Here is a 23,310-nt window from a genome sequence, read left to right as displayed (position 1 = left end):
AATTGTCTCTGAGGCTCCCCGCTTTTTCCTTCTTATTTCTGCTTTTTGACTCCTTCAGTAGCTGACAGATTGGTGTGACCTGGTTGTGGTGCAGAATGAAGAAATGAGATTGTTGGGCCATTCCTGAAACCAGACCCTAAGTCTTTAAGAAACTATTATGGGGACCACAAAGAAGCCCAAAATGTCAGGTCCTTAAAGGAAGGTTTAAAAAAAAAAAAAAAAAAAAAAGCAAAGAATTACCCCGAGGAAGTCACAGCTTTGCATGTATGTGGATCCCTAAAAAAGCAAGCAAAGCAGAGAAACTACCCTAGGTTAATTACTAATAGAGATTCTTGGTGGACAAAAGGGAAAACATTTTTCAGTGCGTTAAGTAATCAGGTATATGAACTCAAACGACAGAGCATATATTTTTTGAGCTACTAAATATTCAAGTTTCAAGTATTGAAGCTGTAAAGTAAATGCTAGTAGGGAAAAAAAGAATAAAAAAAAAAAAATTCTCAGCCTACGAGGGCACTAGTCTACCTTTGGGCCAACAAGAAGGTCTCCATAAAGGAGTTGCCAGGACTCAGTAGCACTGAACAATATCCTGGGGATCCTAGAGGAGGAAATACTTTAGCTGGGTGGAGGTCACGTTCTGGAACAGATGAGCTTTCCGTGAGGCTCGGGTAGGCCAGAGTGTTGAGGACAGTGGAGGGTGGGGCTGGGGTGTTCCCAAAGGGAGGCCAGTGTGTTTAAAAGTTCAGAAACCATCACAGAGAACCTGTAAGAATGGCATTGGCCAAAGTCTCATTTGTAAACCACAGCTCCACAGAAAATTGAAGTTGAATATTGATAGCACACTTGAAAAAAAAAAAAAACAGAAACAAACAAAAAAAGAGTTTCTGGGATGTTGTGTTAAACCAAGTGAAATGGATATTTATAATGTGGGACTGGGGCCTTTAATAGGGTTATGAGCCATGTCACTGTCCAAGAGGGTCATAAAGTGTCCATTCAACAACAGCTATGTATGGAGCCCCTAGAATGTTCCAGGCAGGTGAGACATGTCAGGGATCGAAACAAAACAAATGTCCGCAGTAATGTGATAAGTAAGGTATATGCCACAGAGAGGAATATATACTCAAGAAAATAGAGGGGAAAGTCCTGGTCAAGGAATGGAGTGTGCTAAGAGCTTGGGGCGGGGCAGAGACAGGTGACGGTGCTGAAGAGGGCGCCAGGGTGGGCTGAATTCAGAAGGGGGATTGCAGCGGGCGCAGAGAGGCGGAGGAGCCAGGGGCCAGGGCCCAGAACATTCTGAGAGCGGAGACCTGACGAGGAGCTGGGTGGGGCTGGAGCTGAAGCGGCCAGGGGAGAGAAATCGGGGGTCCCGGGTTCAGTGGGGGCGCCCGGGGTCGTCCTGGGCGTCAAGGCAGCCTGTCAGGACCTTGGCCCCTTCCTCACAGCAACCTGGAGTGGCTGCCCCCGCCCCCGAGAGGAAGCGGTCTGTGCTTGAAAAGACCTGGCTTCTGTTTTGGGAACAGACTGAACCTCTGCCCAGAGCAGCTAGAGAGACCCGCGCTCCGCGACATTTACTTTTCATGGCGCCCCTGACACGTTGGGCCTCGCCCTCCTTTGCCTCCTGCGCCACGTCTTCATCTTCCGGAGAACCCGTTGAGTAATCCCCGTTGGGTAGTTGCGCGGGGACCCCGAGACCGTAGGCCTTGGTCCGCGCGCACGACCCTTGCTTCGTCTGGTGCATCTTCCCCCCGTGGTCCTGACTCCAGCTGTAGTGTCAGTGTTGAGGCTCCGAGAACCGTTTTAATTCCTTGACTCCTCGTGTTTCTCAAGAAGGAGAGAATCTTGAAGGTGGGTTCACGAGATGCTACGCTTTAATTCTGCAACTGTTTGATCAAACAGATTATTGAATGCCAACAAGATAAACTGCCTTCGGGTAGATGCTTTTCAGGATCTGCACAACCTGAATCTTCTCTCCCTGTACGACAACAAGCTGCAGACCATCGCCAAGGGGACCTTCTCACCTCTCCGGGCCATTCAGACCATGTATGTATAATACGCCTTGGATCACGTACGATGACCGCTGTCTTCACTGTGAATTCGAGACTTAGCTCATTGCGAGTCATGCATAAAGTGTTCTGTCTGTGTTTCTGAAAGGCACCTGGCCCAGAACCCCTTTATTTGTGACTGCCATCTCAAGTGGCTGGCGGACTATCTCCACACCAACCCCATCGAGACCAGTGGTGCCCGGTGCACCAGCCCCCGGCGCCTGGCAAACAAAAGAATCGGACAGATCAAAAGCAAGAAATTCCGTTGTTCAGGTAATTTCCTGCCTCCTGTGACATTTCCCCTGTGTTACCTAAAACAGTGGTTGTGGAGACCTAGAGACAGCTGGTCTTCGGATCAATCACCAAACGTTGTAGGTCATGCTTCTTCTTCTTCCATCAAGGACACAATAAAGACAGCTGTAGATGCAATTCCTATGGCACTCCTGGGTGAAATATTTTTGACACTAGATTCAAAAAGGAAAAAAATTAAAAAAAAAAAAGAGGCCTGAATACTTGATACTGTATTTTTAAGGTTCAGACTTCACAAAGGCCTTTTAGCAAGCTCAGGATTTTTTTTTACGTCTCTTAAGTCTCACGTTTGTCATATTTTTCTTCGTTGAGAAACCGAAGGTAATCAATCATGTTCTCATTTCTTCGGAAAGTGAACTGAGACTTGGTTGTGTGATTTGCTTAGGCTCAGAACTTGGGGGAGAAAATTTCCTGATCCCTCAGCTTCTCACACTAAAAGTGTTTTCTTATTTTTCCCCCTCTTGTTTTAAAAATAGGACCGTGAGGATAATTTTTTTTTTCTTTTACCAAAAGCCCATCTTTTAGTATTTGGGGAATATTATATTTATTTATAAAAAGCCAATTATAGATCCACTGTGTGACCGTTAATTAAAGGGCCTTCTTCATTGAAATTTGCTGTTTGTTTTGGTCTCATCTTCTCTGTGTTCTTATGATAAAGTACACTCTATGTTTGGGGTAGTTTGCTGACTATTCCAGGGGTATTTCACATTCGGCAGTTAATTCATACTAAAAAGCTAATATCAGAACAAAGCTGTTTATCGTCCATGGTCCTAGAGACATTTACTACTCACTGTACATTAGTATACTTCAGCCACTGCTGTGAATATAATTCCCTTAATTATCTGTAGTACCTTTAGTCCATTCTTAATCTAATATAACTCATATCTCTGCTTGCTGACATTCAGGTGCATCTTCTATTTTTTTTTCTCTTTTTTTATTTAGCTAAAGAACAGTATTTCATTCCAGGTAGGTTTTGCTCGGTAGTAGGACTAACGCAGACACCCTTTCCTGACCTTATAAAATGTAGCTTCTGAAACTTTGATATGCATGCGTTTGAAAGTACAGTGGGTACCCCGTAGATAGATTGACTTCTGCATAGATCACTTGTAGCTGTTTCCTGAAAACCTGACCTTTGCATGCAGCTTCTGATGTTAGACATATATATTATTAAACCCCCATCTTCTTTTTTCTCTCTCACTTTGGCACATTATCTAAAACTTCTCACAGTAGCTAAAATGTGTGAACCTATGCCTTCTACTTAAATCATTTTCTCTCCTTATGTCGTATATCTGATCTTTCAACCTGTTTTTAAAATGTAGCTTATCGAGCTGGTTTTAAAGACAGAGACCTTTCTGTTGTCAAAGAACTAGTTCTACATGAAATCAGCCACCCACACATGGAATTGTCTTTTCAATCGTGAAATTGACTTTTTAAAAAAATATATCATGGTTTGTACTAAAAAAGTGCCCCTTACTTTTTGCTTTATTTGGCCGTACTGTTGCTTCACTTTTTACACAAAAACAGCAGCCTCCTGCTTGTTTATATGCAAGTAAGCCTTGGGCGTTCACATTCTTGCAGACCTGGAGTGACACGATGACTCCATAGAAACTATATTGACGTACATCCTGAAAGCATCAGATGTTCCTGGGCACTAAACGCCTTGAATAATTCAGGCAGACGAATGAAATGTCGTTTTTAGAAAAGTAATTGAAATGTTTTACCACTACAATCTCAACACTATCAAGGCTGATGATTCTGGAACTAGCTCTTTGAAATTACTTATATTTTCCTTGCCTGCCAATTGTGTAAAATGCCTCTTGACTTGTTTGTTTTAAACCATTATATAAAAATATGTTAGTAATTGATTGGCTACATTCACCATCTCCTGGGGATATTCTAGACTCTAACATATTTTAGCAGCTACATTTATGCGGTGTTAGTATGCAAAAACCGTGCTGATTTTTTAAAGAAGAGTTCTGGGTTTTGTCTCTGTTTTAAGGAGATATGTGTTAATTGGCATTATTGATTCATAATTTGAATAATTTTAGGCATATAGCAGATTTTGTTTTATTACTTATTTTGAGCTGGAAGAGCCAATAAGATCTTGTACATTATACTGGTTACATGAGAAGTAACACGTCGAAAAGAAAAGCTGATTGGCCTTCATAGGCAATCTTTAAAATTCATTAATTTTACCTCATTACTAAGCAGAAAGTCCTCTGATAGCTGTTATTTGCCCCAAAAAAGCCATCTACTAAACACCAGAACACCTATGGGATAAAACATTAATATTACTGAAATCTTCAAATTATGGCAGTTAATATCATTGTTACCAACTGATTCAATCAGTTACATTTAAATATACTTTATTAATAACTTAGAAACTAATGTTTCTGATTCACAAATTGAAGAACCAACATCGGATTGTTTTTATAAATTCTGATACAGTTTTGCCTATTTATTGACAGAAGTCAAAATAGGTTTTATTAAAAATACATTTTATATTGTGATATCATGGCTTAAATTGTCAATTTCTGATAATTCAATTTACATTAAAGCCATAATAATAGGAGACAGGACTCAGAAGGATTCTTTGGGCCTTTTCTCCCTTTTTTTTTTATTTTTTCTAGATTTCAGCAAAAATTTTAGCCTACCTAAACAGTCTCCGTAAAATAAACATCATTGTCATTGCATTGAATGCAGACTATTTTAAATGTAAGATACCTGACGTCCCTGCCACTTAGACCTTTGTTCCCGGTGCTTCTTCATTTCACTTTTAAAATGAAAGCTTCCACTGCAGTGCAGCAGTTCCTCCGTAAATGCCCTGGCATTAATTGCCCAGATCTGATGAAACGATTACATTCAGCTTTGCAGTTGTAGGAGGTTCTGATTTCACCTCGACTAAGTGACGTTATTTATAAGTCGGGAAGGTCATTGAAAAGCATGTAAGCCACAACCTAAGGATCAATCCAGATGTATTTGTTTTCGAGGATCTCCCTGATTGGTTTTTCACTTCAGTTTGCATGTGTACTTGCCTACCACAGTTCTATATGGCCTTCTAGATATTATAGCGATAACTCAAAAGAAAATCTATCTTGCAGAGAGTTCATCATTTAAAGGAATCGACAAGAACTTAATTTGTGCTGTGCATCTTGTATGCCCTTGCTTTTCCTGAAAGACCACTGTGCTTCAAAAAAAAAAAAAAAAATCACTACACAAGTTTGCAAAGCATGACGATCGCTGTCATACTATGCCATTCCCCTGTCATTGCCACAGTAAGGAAAGAAGGAAGAGACCTTAGCTAGTTTCATATATGTGTTTATTAATCTTAACTGGGATTGCTCTTTCTCTCCTTCTTGGTGATCTTTACTTTTGCAGGAATTCACCATTTGGGCTGTAAGTAAAAGTGTCTGATCTGAAACATAATGTCCTCCCTTCTCAATCCTGATTGTACCTTCTTCTAGTCTCGGTCTTTTGCGCCCTTTTTCCCCCCCCTCTCAAGAAGAAACCGCAGATCTTTTGAGCTTCTCTGTTGTCCTTGTAGCTCACCTTGAACTTCTTCCTGGATGTTGTTCCCGAAAGCTGTTGTTTCCATTCTGCAGTTCTGAGGAACAGTGGAGGCACCTTTCAGTGTAGTCCCTACTTTGTGTTTCCAGGAACTCTTCGGTAGTAATACTCTTACTATGGTCATAAACATTCTGCGGGAAGAATGCATGTCATGTAAACAGTATTACGTTTCCAGAACGTCTGTAGCTTTTTCTCCTGCTTCCCTTCATCTTTCCTCTCGGTCTTCCCCTTGGCCTAGTGGATGGTGTAGTGATTATGTAGCGAGATTTTCTGTTGTGCTTGATCTAACCATGTGGTTGCCAGGTATGAGTAAAACATGGTTCCGTCAAGCACCATGGAACGTCACGCAGCTTTCTACAGCATGGCAAGCTGCTGAGGCTTAAATCAGGATTTACTGGTCTCTTTTGATAAAATCAAAATGAAAAAAAAAAAAAAAGAGGGCTTTTTTTAGGCGTCTCCGAAGATTATGTGAGAGGGAGAGAATAATATAAGACCATAGAAAATTTAAAAACCTGAGGACATCTATTTGCCTTGAAAGCCCTAATTTAAAAAATGATATATAGGACTATGTTTCTTACTGGATACATTTAAAATTCTTGACTCGGAGAAAAAATAAACTTTGTAACGATTAATAGCCATTGTATGATTAGCTGTCAAATAGGCTAGAATGGCTCATAACTGGATCAGCAGAAAGTACAGCTGTGAAAAGCTCATCTCTATTAATGTTTTCCTGTCCTGTGAATCTGGTTACTCTTTTTTCCAGCAAATTCCAAGCCCTTGTTTTAACCCTCTCCTGACATCCATTGACCAAAAACTCCCCAAGTTGTCTCCCTGCTGCATAATCTATAGTTATCTTACTATTTTTCTTCCTACAAATTAACAAATGTTCTAACCTTTAGACTCAGTATCTTTTTTTTTTTTTTTTGCCTTGAATCCTCACTAGGTACAGAAGATTATCGATCAAAATTAAGCGGGGACTGCTTTGCAGATCTGGCTTGCCCTGAAAAGTGCCGCTGTGAAGGAACCACAGTAGATTGCTCCAATCAAAAACTCACCAAAATCCCAGACCACATTCCCCAGTACACTGCAGAGCTGTGAGTTCATCTTCGACCAAAATCCGGGTTGGGAGGGAGGGAATAAGAGCATCGTAGCATTGGAATTTTTGTCTTTCCCTTTTATTTTCAATAATTGCATTGATCTTAATTAATTAGCACAGATGGCCATGACTCTTCTTTGTACAAGGATATATCAGAAGCTATCTTGCTTCATCTTTCTTGTCCAAGACGTGCCTGCGGAAATTAATTCACCTCTCGAAAATCCAGTTAGCGCTTAATAATGCTAATGATAAGAACATCCCTTTGATCTCTATTTCTTGGGTATTGCTTATGCCCGCACCCATTTTTCTAAACATGTAACAGATTTCGAAGGTATGTAGTCTTTTGCGGCAACCAGGTTAAATAGTTGGAGAGTCACCGTCTTGAATCTGTGTTAATTGTGAATTCAGAGAGCCTTTCTCGGCTTTATTACTTGACTGGCTGGGAGGTGGAAGGACTCAGTGATTATCAAGTACTAAAGCACAGAGGAGAGTTTCTTTCTGAACCCTGGATAGCATAGCATAGCAGGAAAAACTGAAAGGACAATGAGCTCGGGCTTCTATTTATAACCCTAACTCGGGCCTACCACGTACCAGGTGCTAAAATATGTTTGTTGGATCATCTGTAGGTTCTCTGCCATGTATGGTTTGCCTTTAGTGCCTTTATTTATAAAAGTCATGCTAGTGTTCTTAGAATTCAAGAAAAACTTGGTGAAAGCTCATTGTTTTCTGAACATCTTAGCAACGTTTATGTATAGCACCATCTGGTATTTGCCATTGAGTGCTTTGCAAAGTCAGTTGTCCTTTTATGCACCTATAATCCTTTTGTCTGCAGCCAGCTTGTACCTCCTTGACGGAGGATTGGGTTTTCTACGTTATCTCCCACTGCGCCTACACACGTGCCTGTTACTTAGTGGATTCTAACCAATTTGAATAATTAAAAATAATATATTGCTTTCAAAGAGATGACAGAAACTATCCTGTGGCTATAGTGATACTTTTTCTTTTTTTTTAAATTATTCCTGTTAGTTTTTGAAACTTATTTGGAAGCTCCAGGGTTTTTGGAAATGTGTGGAGGCCTTGCAGTAAAAGGCCTGAACTCTGGGGTCATGGAGGAAGCTGTGTATATTTCCAATATTATTACAATAATTCAGATTATGTCTTCCAGCATAATAACAGCTTAAATAGGCTTACTTGTGAATTAAGAATCATAGCATTAGCATCTAATTTATCTGTCAGGAGAGTTTGTGTGTGTTTCGGGAAATTAAGGATTTTTTTAATTCTGCATTTAAAAATTAGCACTGGGAAGAAAATATTTGCAAATCATCTATCTGATAGGGGACTTAGATCCAGAATATATAAAGAGCTACTACAACTCAACAATAAAAATGTGCGTTACCCAGTCAGAAGGTGCTCAAATAACCTGTATGCAATTTCTCCAAAAAAGATACACAGATGACCAAGAAGTAACTAAAGAATTGTTTAGTATCATCAAGCACTAGGGAACCATACATCAAAACCACAATGAGGTAACACTTTCCCTAGAATGGCCACAAAAAAAAAAAAAAAAAAAAATTGGACCCCTCATACATTGTGGGGGAATATAAAAGTGACACATCTTTGGAGAACAGTTTGGCTAGCCCTCCAGTTGTTAAATATAGTTTTACCATGTAACCCAGCGATTTTACACTAGTGTACATATCCAGTGGAGTTGAAAACACATATCCACGCAGAAACTTGCACGGCAGTGTTGGTAGTAAGTAGCATTATTCATGATAATCAAAGAGTGGAAGCAACCCAAATATCCAGCAGCTGATAGAGGGATGAAGAAAACTGGTATATCCATACAACGAGATACTTTCTGCCGTAAAAAGGAATGAGGTACTGTTGTGTGCTCAACATGGACCAGTCTTGTGATCATTAAGCAAAGTGAAAAGAGCCAGGCACAAAAAAGCCACGTTTTTTATGACTTCCCTCATATGAAAATGTCCAGAATAGGAAAATCCATAGAGACAAAAAATAAATTCACGGTTGCCAAGGACTGAGGCAAGGAGGGAAACAAACTGAAAGTGATTTCTGATGGGTATGAGATTTCTCTTTCAGGTGATGAATATGTTCTGAAATTAGGTAGCAAAGATACGTGTGCAATTTTGTGAATTTACTCTAAGCTCTACTAGATGGTACGATGTAAAAGGGTGAATGTTGTATATGTCACATATAAATTACATATAAAATTGCATATCTTAAGAGCTATTAGCAAAAAACATGCAGAGCAAATGATTAGGAAAAATGGTCTAAAATGCTTTTGGGGGGAAAAATACTTTCAAGGGGAGGGATAAATGTGGAAAAAATGGTCTGAGAAACTTTGTGCTACAGGATTACTGCGTGGGAGCTGGGTTCGATTTTTGATTATTGGTTTTCTTTGCAGTGTGCTTCTTAGCATTTTTTACTTTGATCATTAAGATTTTGAGTGAGATGGGGAAAAATCTACGGATTTCCCGTGACACATGTTCAGTATTTTACTTTAGAATAATCATGAAATGATCTTACGTTTCTGGATGAGAGGTAAAACTTCATCCTTTCCTGGCTGTTGGTAATGAAACTTTCATTTCTTTTTTTTTTTCCCCCGAGGCGTCTCAATAATAATGAATTCACAGTGCTGGAAGCTACAGGAATCTTCAAGAAACTTCCGCAGTTACGTAAAATGTAAGCCGTGCATTAGCCACCTTTTCAAATTTCTGTGGCGTGTTGTGTTTTTCTAAATCCCTGTGCGGTTTTATTCAGATTCCTTTGGAAATTGGAAACTATAAAGGGGAAGCGTGTCTGCGATGACTACCTGTGACATGAATTTAGGGTATTTTCTGAGAGGAGCCCGAGTCCTCACCTCTTCTCTATGTATTCCAGCGACGCCAGCCGCATTTTCTGTGGCCGAGCGCTGGCGCCGGACTCTAATTCACACAGCTGCTTTGTTACGTGGCCACAGCAGGGACGCAGCAATCGAGGCTCATTAGAAATGGCCCCGGCAGTGTTTTGTAACTTCCTTTACTGTTCCCTAAACCACGCTCTTCTATCTCTTTCAGCACATTCATGTCAACTATTTGACTTTTTGCTTCATTAAACTTTCCTTAGAAGGTAGTCCAAGTCCGCGACGGTAGACGGGCCTGATAGCTCGTCGGTGTCACTACATACCCACAACCCATATTTCAAAATTAGTTTATGAACTCAGCAGTTCCAGCAACAGAGAGTATTGCCCCCCGCCCCCCGCCCAAGGAGGAGGCAGGGAGGCCCAGGACAGGGGTCGGGCCCGGAGGCCAAGGGAACAACGTCCAAGTAAGAGGACACATCGGAACGGAAGCGAAAGGGAGCGTCTTGCGCGTAGTGTGAGCGGCCCAGGGCCGCGCCGACTGCACGTGGCCGGGCGGACTCCTTCCTGGGTGCTCCGGCCCCGCGTGGGCTGCGTCCCACAGGGGTTCCCGCTGCTTGTTCTCCTTTCCACTGACCCTGATTGTGCTCCCGTTATAGCCGCACCTTTCAATCCAACACATGTTTATTGATCAGCTACTGGGCACGGTGCTCCGGGACGCGGGAAATGACACATCACACCGGTCCCTGTTCTGGGGGCGCGCGCGGTCTTGGTGGGAACCAGGAGGAAGCGGAGGGTAGGACCTATGGGCAGGCGTCACCTCCACGGCTGTCGTTGCCCTCCGGCCAAGCGTTGTAGAGTCTGTGGCACACAAAGTAGTCACCGTGCCGTTGGTTGTTTGACTCATGCCTACAATGAGCAGTTTAACTGCAAACAAACCCATATTCAGGGACATTTCTGATGCCACCTGAAAACTCACACTTAGCCCACCCTTTTCTCTACGTGGCTGCCTTCTTTGTCATTCACTCATTCCATCATTTTTATCAGGGGCCCTTATTGTAAAAGTTCCTTATTAGGTTTTGTGCTGGGCATAAAGATCCGTGCAAAATACCTGACCTCAAGAATTTTATGCTCCTGGGGGACCCTTCAGGATCATTCTAACATCGATGGGGCTGGTAGTTTCCACCACCGGCATTCTCCCCCAGTATCATCATCAGTTAGGCCCCACGGAGTAGGACGTGGGGTCTCTTCAGAACCTCAGGGGTGCTGGGCAGTGAAGGGCTGGGAAGTCGTGAAACCCTCGTTCCCGAGAAGAAAACAATCGGACATACTGTGTCAGTGTCCTCGTCGTTAGAAAGAAAAGCTCACAATCCTCGTCTCAACAGTGTTTCTTTTATTATTATTATTATTTAGAAACTTCAGCAACAACAAGATCACAGACATTGAAGAAGGAGCATTTGAAGGAGCAGCTGGTGTAAACGAAATCCTTCTCACGAGTAACCGTTTGGAAAATGTTCAGCATAAGATGTTCAAGGGATTGGAAAGCCTGAAAACGTTGTAAGTATTCTCCGCAGAGTGATGCTTCGGCCGCAGCCCTGGCGCTCACTGGCCTGGGACGCTCACCCCCCACCCCCCATCTCTGCCTCCGGCTCTCATCACATGCACATGCCCCCCCCCACACACACACACACACGTACACACACATGTTCTGTGCGTGCGAACATCCCGTGCTCAGATGCCCCTGACTGACGTGTGTTGCTTGCAAAAGCTCAAGAATGCCTCCTGGCTGCTGATTGCTCAACAACAACAAAGCGAAGTCCTTGCTCCAGCGCTTGTTGGGATCTGGCCCCTGGGCCGCCCCAGCACGTCGGTCCTCCTGCCTTTGCCTCAGACGCCTCCGTCCAACGTTCACTGTTGGGCTGGGGCTCGAGCCCCAGGACCCAGGCCACACCCTGCGGCAGGGTCGCTAGCAGCTTACCTGCGGACCCCGTCGTCTGTTCCTTGAGGCCTCGTTGAAAAGAGGGGCTGCCCGACGGGAGACCCGGTGCTGCCCCTTGTGAAGAAATGCAGTTGCGGGTTGTGGCCACTCCCTCGGGGCGTGGGGGGGAGGAGAAGGGACAGTCTGTGGCTCCTAAACGCCGTTGGCCAGAGAGGCCAGGGATCCGCGGAGAGCAAAACACCCGCTGCCCCGTGCGCGTTTCCAGGGTCTCAGTGGCCCCCTGGGCCCTGGTGGGGACGCTGGTCAGAGCCCTGAGCTTCGGGAGGTGACCCAGAGGCGGCCGAGGGGCGGGCAGTGGGGGGCCGTGTGTCGCCGCGTGCCCTGCACCGTGTGGACAACCACGACGACAGGGCCCTCGGGCTGCCAGGCGCAGGTGCTGGGGACGAGAGGGCAGAGCAGAGCCCGTGCCCGCGGGGCTGTGTCCCCTGCCCCCGGCCACCCCAGGGCCCGCAGAACCCGGATCCCGGGACACGCCGAAGCCTGTCTGGGGGGCCCTGCTTGGGGGCCGCTTGCTCCTGGGGCGGGCGCGGGGGCTGAGCGAGGAGGCATGGGGACAGGAGGGGGGCCACCCGACAGCCCCCCCGCCGAGACCCGTTGTCCTGCAGCTCCGGAGCCCAGCAGTGGCTCTGTGGGCAGCTGACCCGAGCCCCCCGGGCCTGGGCGGCCCTTCCTGTGCGGAGCGGGCGCGCTTGCTGTCCCCCTCAGGACACCGGTCCTGACAGCCCCCCATCCTCTCTAGAGGCAGCCACGTGGCAGGGGGGGCTCAAGGTAGGAGGTGCGGGGCACACGTGACAGCGCCAGGGCTCGCGGAGCATTGGCCGGCTGCTTCCATTCACATGACCCACCCACAGCCCCTGCGTTCCTGTTCTCCTCGGGTGCGTTTCTAGCAGCTTCTCTCCCTCTGACCTTGGGCACCCATGACGGATGCCGTGGCCCCCACCCGCTCTGCTGCATGAGGCCGATGGAGGGTCCTAGACCCCAGCTCCGAGGTTCAAAGGACGAAAGTAGGTTTGTCGAGATGTGATTGTCCCCGGGGGCATCCGTCAGCGTGGTGACTGGCAGATGCTGACGAGCGGCCCCCTCCTGACTGCGTCCCCCCCGGGCCTCGGGGGCCTCTCGGAGTCTTGGGGGCCGCAGCTCCGACGTCGCGGCCGGGTGCCCGGGCGGTGTTGCAGCAACAGGAAGCACAGTGTCCTCCCAGGGCTCCAGGAGGCCGGGACTCCGGCCCGACGGGACCACGGATTCTTGGTCACTCGCGGCCCACGGCAGCGCGGACAGAAACCCCCTTTCTGGGGGGCACTGGCTTCCGGATGTAAAACGCCCCAATGAGAGGCGGGCGTCCTGCCTTCCCCCTGCCTGTGCCCTAGCAGACCGCGGAAATCGATGTGTGTCCTTTATTCCCGTAGAACAACCTAGAATTTTACGGGAACACTTTGTTGCCCGCTTCTTTTCGCCTCTCGGTTGTGGGTCCTGCGGCCTTCCAGCCGGGCAGGGGCGCCGCGGGGCCGGAGGGGTCCAGGGCGCGACGGCTTGGCCCGCTCCCGGGGACACCCGCGGCGGCTGTTCCTTGTCACGTCGGGTTTTCAAGGACTGTTTCCCGCCTCTTCGGAGCCTCAAGGGAGAATTGAGAACGGAGCCAGAACCTCGGCCGTGATGGGGAAAGGACAACAGCGTTAATCCCACTGATGGCAACGACCAAAAGTTCAAAAAAAAGAAAAGTCCGAATTCTTTCAAGAGAAGCCTGTTTAAATTTTACTGTGAACAACTGGAGTCTGCTAATGATTGCCTCTTTTCAAGCCCCAAACTTTAAAGGAATAAAATAATTCTCATAAAGAAAATAGTTTGTGCAGGCCCCCTGGGTGGAGCATCTGCCTTCGGCCCAGGCCGGGACTCTGGGGTCCCGGGATCGAGTCCCGCGTCGGGCTCCCCGCAGGGAGCCTGCTTCTCCGTCTGCCTGTGTCTCTGTATCTCTCATGAATAAATAAATTAATTAATTAAAAAAAAGGAAAGAAAAGGTGCGAGGCCTGCGGGCCTCGGCCGGTTTGGGCTCCCGAGCCCGCGCTGCCCGTCCTCGGCCCGGGGTGGTGGGGTGCCCTCCGCCTGCCCGTGCGGGGCCTAGTGACCCACTGTCCTCTCTCCCTCAGGATGTTGCGAAGCAATCGCATAAGCTGCGTTGGCAACGATAGCTTCATAGGCCTGAGCTCTGTGCGGTTGCTCTCGCTGTACGATAATCAGATCGCCACCATCGCGCCGGGGGCGTTCGACACCCTGCACTCGTTGTCCACCCTGTAAGTACCGGGCCCTGCGCCTTAGGGGCGGCCCCCCGGGCGTCGCATCGCTTGCTCTCACCAATCGCATTTGAAGGCCTCATGAGGCATTTCACAAAAATGGGGGCAAGCGTTCGGGGATCAACAGAATTTGTCGATGTTGAACTTACCGTAGTTTTCCTATCAACGCTGCCTACGGCCAGGTGTTGAAATCCAACGATGACTGTAATATTTTTCAGCCAGCTCTTTTTTACGACAATGTGATGTGACGTCATCTCTAAAGTTGCGTCTTCGTGTGACTCGATGGCACCGCACATCACAGTAACGTGGTGGCTTTTCCCCAGTGTTCTTGCACCAGAGTCCTTTTGGCGTCAGGTGTCATAAAAATGGAGCTGATAAGGTTTTTGCCAACAAACTGTGCTCCAAAGGAGCATTCACGGCGACAGGAGTTACATTAGGATGGCCGGGCCAACAATAAAAACAGCTCACCAGAGGGCATTTACCACGATATTAGGAAAATATTGAAGAAATAGGTTGAGCCTGTCCAAGAGGACATTTTATGAAGACAGAAAATAAAGAATATTTGTAGATCTATAGTCAGAACTCAGAAGGTCTTTTTTTTTTTAAGAGGGAAAAAACCTCTAAACAATGTATTTCAGCTCTCTTAAATGTCAGTATGTAAAAAGCAGTGTTTGAAATGATGAATCCTACAACGGATTTGATTTCCTAGGAACGATGGCATCTAAATATACTAATCTAACTGAAAAGGTAGTTAGAAAAAAAACACATCCCACATAGCTCAAGTCACTGAAGAAATAATTTGCGGGAAGCATCCATCCATCAGTGAAGTACTTAATCCTCTTTCCACATAAAATGTGACACTTTACATTGAGTGAATAATTTGTGCATATTAAAGATGGCATGTTTATAAATAATAAGGTTGTCAATAGGTTTGTGCTGAAGTGGTGAGATGCCAAAAGTATTGAGATTTGTAGAAGTAAATTCATTTTTATAACTGGCATTTAATCAACTCAGCTGTCAGTTTAGATGGGAAACCTATTCTCTGGAGCAAATAAGAGATGGAAATCTCGAAATGACAAATTAATGAAATAGCTGTTGTCAGGTTAAACTCAATAATATAAGGTAATCAGCCTTCATCTTTATATTAAATTACTGCATTATCAGTGTAGGGAAGTTTGACAGCACGTCGGATCGCTGACGAGTTTAAATTCTCTCTGAATGAGATCTCTGTCGGGATCCAGCGTGTAAACCCCCAAAATTGCTGCCCTCGCTTTATTTTCTGCATGAAATCATTTGAAGAATTCTTACATAAAAGTGTTGTTATTTTTTAAGATCCAAACATAAATATTTTAGCCTAAAAAAAAGCATCCTGTGTGTTGAGTATGATGGAGAGTGAATGGCCGGGCAGGGGCTGGGGGAGGTGGATGGTGGGTAGGGGCAAGCATGAATGAGGAGCAATCATTTTAGCAGAAATGGGGTTGGGGGGGAAATGGCAGCATGGGGTTTTGAGAAGTAAGACCCTGGAACCCCACACTCAGCCCTGCGTTGTTTCCTCGCGGCTCTTAGAAACCTGTTGGCCAACCCTTTTAACTGCAACTGCTACCTGGCTTGGCTGGGCGAGTGGCTCAGGAAGAAAAGAATTGTAACCGGAAATCCTCGCTGTCAAAAACCATACTTCCTCAAAGAAATCCCCATCCAGGACGTCGCCATTCAAGACTTCACGTGTGACGACGGTAAGAAGGCCTTGCTAGGTCTCTGGTCACCAGGCCTCCAGTGGCTGTTTCCTGTGCATTTTTTGCTCTTGTTTGTTTAGGTCTGGAAACAGGGCACATACTTCCTCAGAGCTGCCTTCACGGACCCACGTCGGCTTGATTGGCGTTTGCAAAAATTTTATTTAAATTTCCCAGTTTCCAAAGTGTGGTTGACACCATTTCTCTAGCTTTGTTGTGACATCATTAGTCTAAGCATCGCTTTTGGTTACTGCCATTTTCAAAGGAGAAAAGCAATAGGCTTAAAAGAAATAGAAATTCTAGTAAGCCTGACAAAGATAGCAGTTTTCACTTTTTAGTATGTCCATCATGATACTTGATTCTCGTGATGGCCTTGTAAGATAGGGAGAGCCAGGTGAAGGGAGGGCCCCTTTGAGCCTTATATTTTAAAATGAGGGGCATGTTGGGGATCCCTGGGTGGTTCAGCAGTTTAGCACCACCTTTGGCCCAGGCAGGACATGATCCTGGAGTCCTGGGATCAAGTCCTGCGTCGGGCTCCCTGCATGGAGCCTGCTTCTCCCTCTGCCTGTGTCTCTGCCCCTCTCTCTCTCTCTCTCTATGTTTATCATGAATAAATAAATAAAAGTCTTGAAAAATAAAATAAAATGAGGGGCATGTAGATTTTTCTGCTAAACATTTTAAATTAACCTACCCCTTTATGTCTTTTCACGGCTGTGTCCTTATAATTTCTCTGTAATTCAGTTTATATTTACATAGTCTCATTAAAAGTGTGATTTGTATAAATAACTGAACAAAGAAAACTGCTGTTATGATTGGATGAATTATACAGATTGTGACTTGTTTCCTGGAATTCGGCCCCAGACAATCAGAAAGCAGTGCTCTGTAGAATGGATGGCATCAGTTTGTAAATACTCAAGGCGCTGGACGCACATAAGTGATCTCGTGGCTCAAGACTCTGGTGTTTGTCAGGGTCAAAGCACAACATCCCTTCTAGCATTTCCAAAGCCACGCATCTGGGTTTTCCTGTGTTTCTTTTGGCCATTTAGGAAATGACGACAGTAGCTGTTCTCCACTCTCACGCTGTCCCACGGAATGCACGTGCTTGGATACAGTTGTCCGATGTAGCAACAAGGGCCTGAAGGTCTTGCCCAAAGGTATTCCCAGAGACGTCACTGAACTGTAAGTAGAGCTTGCCTTTCTGTGTCCTTAACAAATCCCATTTCAACTCAGGAAATGGAAACCAAATAGAAGTCTTTAGAGGCCCGTCTCCAAATTCTGTTCTGTAGGCCATTAAATAGCATCATGTCAAGCCCTAAGATCATATAAAAGCCAGCTTAGATACACTTGGGGGAATGCTGGTTGTGTGTGTTTCCCTCCTATTCACTGTGGGATTTCTCAGCATCGGTATCATGCTAAGGTTTGCTGTGACGCTCCAAGAGAGGGCGGTAAAAGATGAGATAGCGCCCACCCGTGTTTGTCTCCACAGCCCTCTTCCCTGGACCATCTTGCAAGACTCAGACGCCATCAAATACACCTTGGGAAATGCTGTGTTGTATTTAGCTTATCTACGATGTCTGGGATATTCCATATGGTTAATTATTCTTTACCACTGTGTCCCCTGAGAGGATAGCTTCCCACATGGGATACATAAATATCCGGGATGTAGAAGAAGCTGGGATAATCTTAATCCTTAGCAAGAGGTCCTGCCCTCTGGACCTGAGTTAGAATCCTTTAGATTGTAAAGGGTGTGGGGCCAGTTATCCCTAAGATTTTTCATAACGACCGCAGACTACATGGTCAGTATATACTCCTCTAGATCCCCAGCACCATGCACGTGCGCACCTTCTTAGCTGCCTCGTGTTACGTATGTGGGATGGAATAAATCCAAGAGAAGGTTGCTTGAATAACATGACACATGCACGCACCATTCCATCCACGTAATCTGTAGACTGACGTAGCAGGGACAGAGGTGCGATGCGAATGCAGTTGCGCCTTTTGCCTCTGTTTTTTCCTACGTGGAACTACCTGTCAGAAGTGATTTAAGCTCCAGTGTGCTCTGTGCAGATGTGCACCCGTAATTCACGCACGCGCGTACAAGCGAGATTCTGAACGAGTGGCTTGGATAAACTTCCGGAAACATGCAACAGAGGTGTTATATGAGTTTCAAAAGATGCCCCTTCAGCTATCAGAGAACTGATCTGCAAGTCAGGTGCAGTTCTGCGAGTCCTGATCTGGGCCTGAGTTGAACACTTGAGGGGAAAGGAAAAGGTGTGATCTTCGTGCAGAGACACAGAGGGTCCCTCTTGGATCTGAACTGCTCTGAAGTGTTTAGTTTCTCTCTCGCCACCAGTCACAGTTGTTAATTGGCTATAAGCACTGCTTTGTGCGCGTCTGTAATCAGATACTTAATTCTTATTTTAGTAAGTGTTTCTTTCCAAAGATTACTCTCCATCCAGCTAGATGCCTTTAGAGTATTCTGTATGCAAAGCATGGATTCTGGAAACACCCCAGCCACGAACACGGCACTTGGCATAACCAGATCATCTCTAATGGGGAATCTCTCCTGAACTGGCCCAAACCTTCATGCTTCTACCCGATTGCCTATCAAAAACTTTTAAACATTCTCTAATTTCCTTATTAAATTACATCTAAAAAATAAATAAATAAATAAATAATAAATAAGTAAATAGATTAAATAAATAATAAATTTATTACATAATTACATAATTATTACATAAATAATACATAATTACATTTATTTATAAATAAATAATAAATAAATAAATAGATGAAATAAATAATAAATTTATAAATTACACCTAAGCACCTGCTTGAGTCACATTCTGCCTATGCCATCCATATGTTTCTGCATCAGACAGTTGGATCTTCAATCTGTTTCTTTACAAAGTATTGAAACGTACTTTTCTGAAGAAATATGTCACAGAGACGAGGAAAATATTAACTCCTCTCTTGTGAATTCTAGTTTTACCTCCCCAAGAGCTTATTCTTAGAATCATACCAAGGCAGCAGGATCCTTCTCTACGATCACATGCATGCATGTACTAGAAAAACTTCATTGTGTATTATATTAAATTATTAAAGAATTTGGCAAAAACAAGGACATATTAGTGGACAACTTTGAACAAATGGTATCTATTATTTTTAATCAGTTCCATATAATTCCTCTCTTAGATTGTTTTACATGTAAACATCCATAGCACACATTCTGAATCTTTTTAGCTTTCTGTTACGACGTTTTTCCAGAATAAAGGGAGGATATTGAGGTAGATGGGATTATGCTTCCCTCTAGCGGTACCAAGACTGAGGTGGAGGAAAGAAATGAGTCGAAGAAGAAATGTGAAGTCAGAAAATTTGAACGGGCATAGGTTCGATGTCATAACATAGGCCTGATTCTTAGTCATGTGTTTATTACAGATTATGATCCTTTGTGCCATTTATATAAACTTTTTATTTTGAACTGTTTTAAAGAGATTATTATCTGAGGCAGTTTCTCAGCTACTTCTCTATCCAGCAAAAATACTGGTAACTTCAACCTCAGACCTCAAGATTGGCCACAACACTGGGGTAGGAGGTGCTGTGTGCCCAACATGCCGCAATTGTGGGCACATCCAAAGCAGATGGCCCACGTTGCTGGAAAGACGTTTGACCTTCATCGTCTACATTCTCAGAAAACACAGCCCTCGTTGATGTGGAGTTTATTTTTTTTTGTATGTGACGTTAGGGACAGAACTTTAAGCATTCACTTAGTTTTACATCTTGCCAGTTAACCCCAAAGTCTATCTAAATTCAGATGATTCTGCTGACTTTAATCAGAAGAGGAAACCCCATATATACGTGGTTGTCTGATTATTCCTTTTACATATATATGCTACATTTGTGCTCTTGATAAAGGTTGTGATTTTCTATAAAACCTTCTAAGGTCATCTTAAAAATTATGTTTAGGATATTGTTTTCACCTGAGATCTAATTGGAATTCCTAAATACCTCCTTTAAGACGTCCACTGTTATTTACTAACTGTATGGCTACGTGTTAACGGCAGTGAAGAGAGGCCTTGCCCTCAGGAGCAAGACTCTGGCAGTACTGAATGCATTTCATGGTACTGTCCCCACATAAATACAAGCAGACTGGAGGCCAATAGAAATATGCTTGATTGCACGAACCTTCTACCTGATGCACAAATGGTTGGACACACGATGCGCCTCACCACATAAGCCACAAAAAGCTGCACTCACCAGTCTCCCCTTGGTTTTATAATGTACACTGAGCAACCCACAAAATAATTCTACTGAATTGGACAGCTGTGCTCCCCCCGCCTTTACTTCTTTTATATGACAACGCCCACTAGGAGCATATCTTAAAGCCAGAATTGCAGAGTGCTTCCTTGCCTCAGTTAAGAGCGAAATAAATAGTGTCACACCACGCCAGTGTTCCTTAAAAAAAAAAAAAAAAAGATAATATTGTTTCCTTGTTTTTAGGTATCTGGATGGGAACCACTTTACCTTGGTTCCCAAGGAGCTCTATAACTACAAACATCTAACGCTTATGTAAGTAACGTATTGTATTTTTTTCATCTTTGACTTACTCTGTTTCACCAAAGTGGGGGTAGCAAGGGGCAGAAGATTTGGTGGACCTTTCAGATAATATAAATCATTTACAGATAGATGCTTCCCTCCTTCCTTGCTCCTCACGGTTCTGGATCACTAGCTGCATCTTCATTGAGTATCAGTCAGGCAATGGCGCTTCTTAGAGAAAGGGCCTCCTCGATCCAAAGTACAAATATTGAACAAATCTAAGTATCGGAGAACTACAGAAATACAGTACATTTGGATACTTATGATGATGAATATGGGCTATTTTATAACAAGCCAAGAAAAGAAAGAAAGTAATGGCTTTATTCTTGACCTTAAGCAAATGGTTGTGGTTGGTAGTAACTTTTCTGAAAATACATTTTATTAGGCTTGGTTTTGTCATATAAGACATCCTAAGTTAAGTCATGGACTTCCAGTATTCAAATTTAATCTTATAAAATTCATTTTTAATTACACGGTATTTAAATAAACTTGACAAACAGGCTGACATTCTTAGCATGAATTTTAGACTTGGGCTTTTTTTCACTTTGGTTTGATGCCCTTGTAAGATAACATCTTTTTCATAAATGTAAATGATTTTTAAGTGGTAGTACAAGATTATATTTAGATACACCAATATTTCAATCTATTTATATGTGCAATATTTTTTAAAGATTTTATTCATTTATTCATGAGCGACACCAAGAGGCAGGGACACAGCAGGCTCCCTGTAGGGATCCCGATGCAGGACTAGATCCCAGGACCCCAGGATTACCACCTGAGATGAAAGCAGATGCTCACCATTGAGCCACCCGGGCGTCCCATATATGCACAATATTTTCAAAGAGATGTAATGTCACACTTAGAGTAGCCTTGCTAGTAATTGATAAATCTCCTCAAAAAAAAAAAAAACTAACAAACAAAAATCAGTAACAGGAGTAAATGTAAAGGGAAATACTTTATGTTTAGTTAGGTCCTATCTGATTTTAGAGTAAATATGGCTGGCTGAGAAGGCTGATTTCTAGCATTCTTAGAATAAGGAGGTTTATTCCTAATTAGTGAATTCCAGAAACGCAAGTCACAGAAAATGTTACACTTTTCAAAGTAAACTTGACCCTAAGAAGGTTGTGATTGGTTAAAACACTGCTCATCATTTTCAATTTCCCTTAAACATGTAAGAAAAACTTTGTAGAATGTGTAGGACTATTTAAATGAAAAGTGATTAAATTAGGAAACAGAGAACATTCCCTAATATGTCTTGTTCTGCCTCTAGTTACTTATTTAATAGCAGCAAGAACTGATTACATACATTTTCTTCTGTTAAATAAACCATTAAATTGCTGCCATTTCCAGAGGGTCACTGCAGCAGAACTGGGTCATTTGTGGGACAGTATCCAGTTATTTAAGACCAGTTTGGAAATGAAAAATGAGAATCTGTAGATCCAAGAATGGCTTTACCAATGATTCATTATGCTACTCTAGGCAAATAAATTTTGCAAATATAGATATGCTTATTTTCTAAATTTAGGGATAGTATTTCAGCAGCTAAGAAGATGGATTATGATGCTCCTATATCATTCCTATCATTTTGCAGGTTGTATAGGTTCATTTTACTGATACTTTGGTTATTTTTAATAAAGGAATGGATAATCTTTGGCTTTTCTGCACCTTACATTTATTTATATATTTTTCTTTAGAAAGAAAAGGAATGTACACAATACAACAATCATAAATTATGTCCTATAATTTTTCATTTATTCATGAATCTTCCTTCCTAAAATGTATTTAGCATTTTACGTTAAAGAAAACTCAGCGAATATATGCCTATCACTATATGACTATGTGGATGTAAACATTCACTAATTTTTTTCTATTGCAAAATTGCCAAAGATATATGATATATATCATGTCATTATATATTCTGTATTATTGTATTGCATTATACGTTACAATATAATTATAGTCAAAATTTGTATTATATGTCATATATGGTCACATATATATTACATGTGATAAAAATAAGATCAAGTTCACCGAATAGACATTATAGCCCATAGTAACAATTACACTTGGCTGTAAGCAGCCATGTAGCGATGGATTTTTTAACCAAAATCCACGTCTCTCTTATCCACTTAGTCATTAAACAGCTATTTGTTGAGGACCTACTGTGTGCCAGTGACTTTGCCCTTTTTCATCATGGTGCTGCAAATGTCATTTAATGCGTTCCTTTAGTTATCAGATTGGACTGTGGGTCCCCGTGGGCCTACATATCAGGGATGATGAAGGATATGCAGCCAACGGAACGTTCAAGAACAAAGGCTTATTTCTCACACATAAAATGTGTCTGTTGTGAGTGGCCTCCACATGTCTCTGCCCCAGGACCAGGACACAGTCACCGGCTGGGGGACATCACAGGTCTGGGACAGGAGCGAGCAGAGGGAGAAATAGGAGAAGGGAGCCCAAGCCCAGCCTAGAGCTTCTGTTCTGATGTGAAACCCGCCCTGGTGCCCACACTTACTTCTCTGGCCAGAGCAAAACATCATCACTTCTAATTTCAACAGGCCAGGGCTTGAATAATTATGAATACGACAGTCTATCCCCAGGGGTCATCCAGTGTTTTGTTATTTTCGGGTAAAAGCAGCATGTTCACAACACCATTGTAACCGAACAAGAAGAGCTTTGTCTTTCTAAGAATCACTAACCTCTCACCTTCTCAGCTAACAGTATGCTCCATGTGTTTCTTTTCTCTTGTAGAGACCTGAGCAACAACCGCATAAGCACTCTTTCTAATCAGAGCTTCAGCAACATGACCCAGCTCCTCACCCTGTGAGT

The 23,310-nt window shown here is 43.5% G+C and overlaps 1 protein-coding gene across 5 annotated transcripts in view; it reads left to right on the top strand.

Annotated features, from left to right (window-relative positions):
- The window catches only part of SLIT2 (slit guidance ligand 2), a 347,237-nt gene that overhangs the window by 261,105 nt on the left and 62,822 nt on the right, over window positions 1-23,310 (top strand). For 4 of the 5 annotated variants that reach the window (XM_077881294.1, XM_077881275.1, XM_077881263.1 and 1 more), the window contains 11 exons: window positions 1,894-2,037; window positions 2,149-2,312; window positions 3,291-3,314; window positions 6,859-7,009; window positions 9,640-9,714; window positions 11,285-11,428; window positions 14,015-14,158; window positions 15,725-15,891; window positions 16,935-17,067; window positions 20,386-20,454; window positions 23,233-23,304. In XM_077881294.1, the coding sequence (XP_077737420.1) occupies window positions 1,894-2,037; window positions 2,149-2,312; window positions 3,291-3,314; window positions 6,859-7,009; window positions 9,640-9,714; window positions 11,285-11,428; window positions 14,015-14,158; window positions 15,725-15,891; window positions 16,935-17,067; window positions 20,386-20,454; window positions 23,233-23,304 (1,287 nt within the window). The remainder of the gene's footprint in view (window positions 1-1,893; window positions 2,038-2,148; window positions 2,313-3,290; window positions 3,315-6,858; window positions 7,010-9,639; window positions 9,715-11,284; window positions 11,429-14,014; window positions 14,159-15,724; window positions 15,892-16,934; window positions 17,068-20,385; window positions 20,455-23,232; window positions 23,305-23,310) is intronic. The other variant, XM_077881285.1, reaches the window with a different exon arrangement.

The sequence above is a fragment of the Canis aureus genome, chromosome 2, assembly GCF_053574225.1.
Source record: "Canis aureus isolate CA01 chromosome 2, VMU_Caureus_v.1.0, whole genome shotgun sequence".
NCBI classification, from domain to species: domain Eukaryota; kingdom Metazoa; phylum Chordata; class Mammalia; order Carnivora; family Canidae; genus Canis; species Canis aureus.
This window is presented reverse-complemented; position numbering and strand designations above follow the sequence as displayed.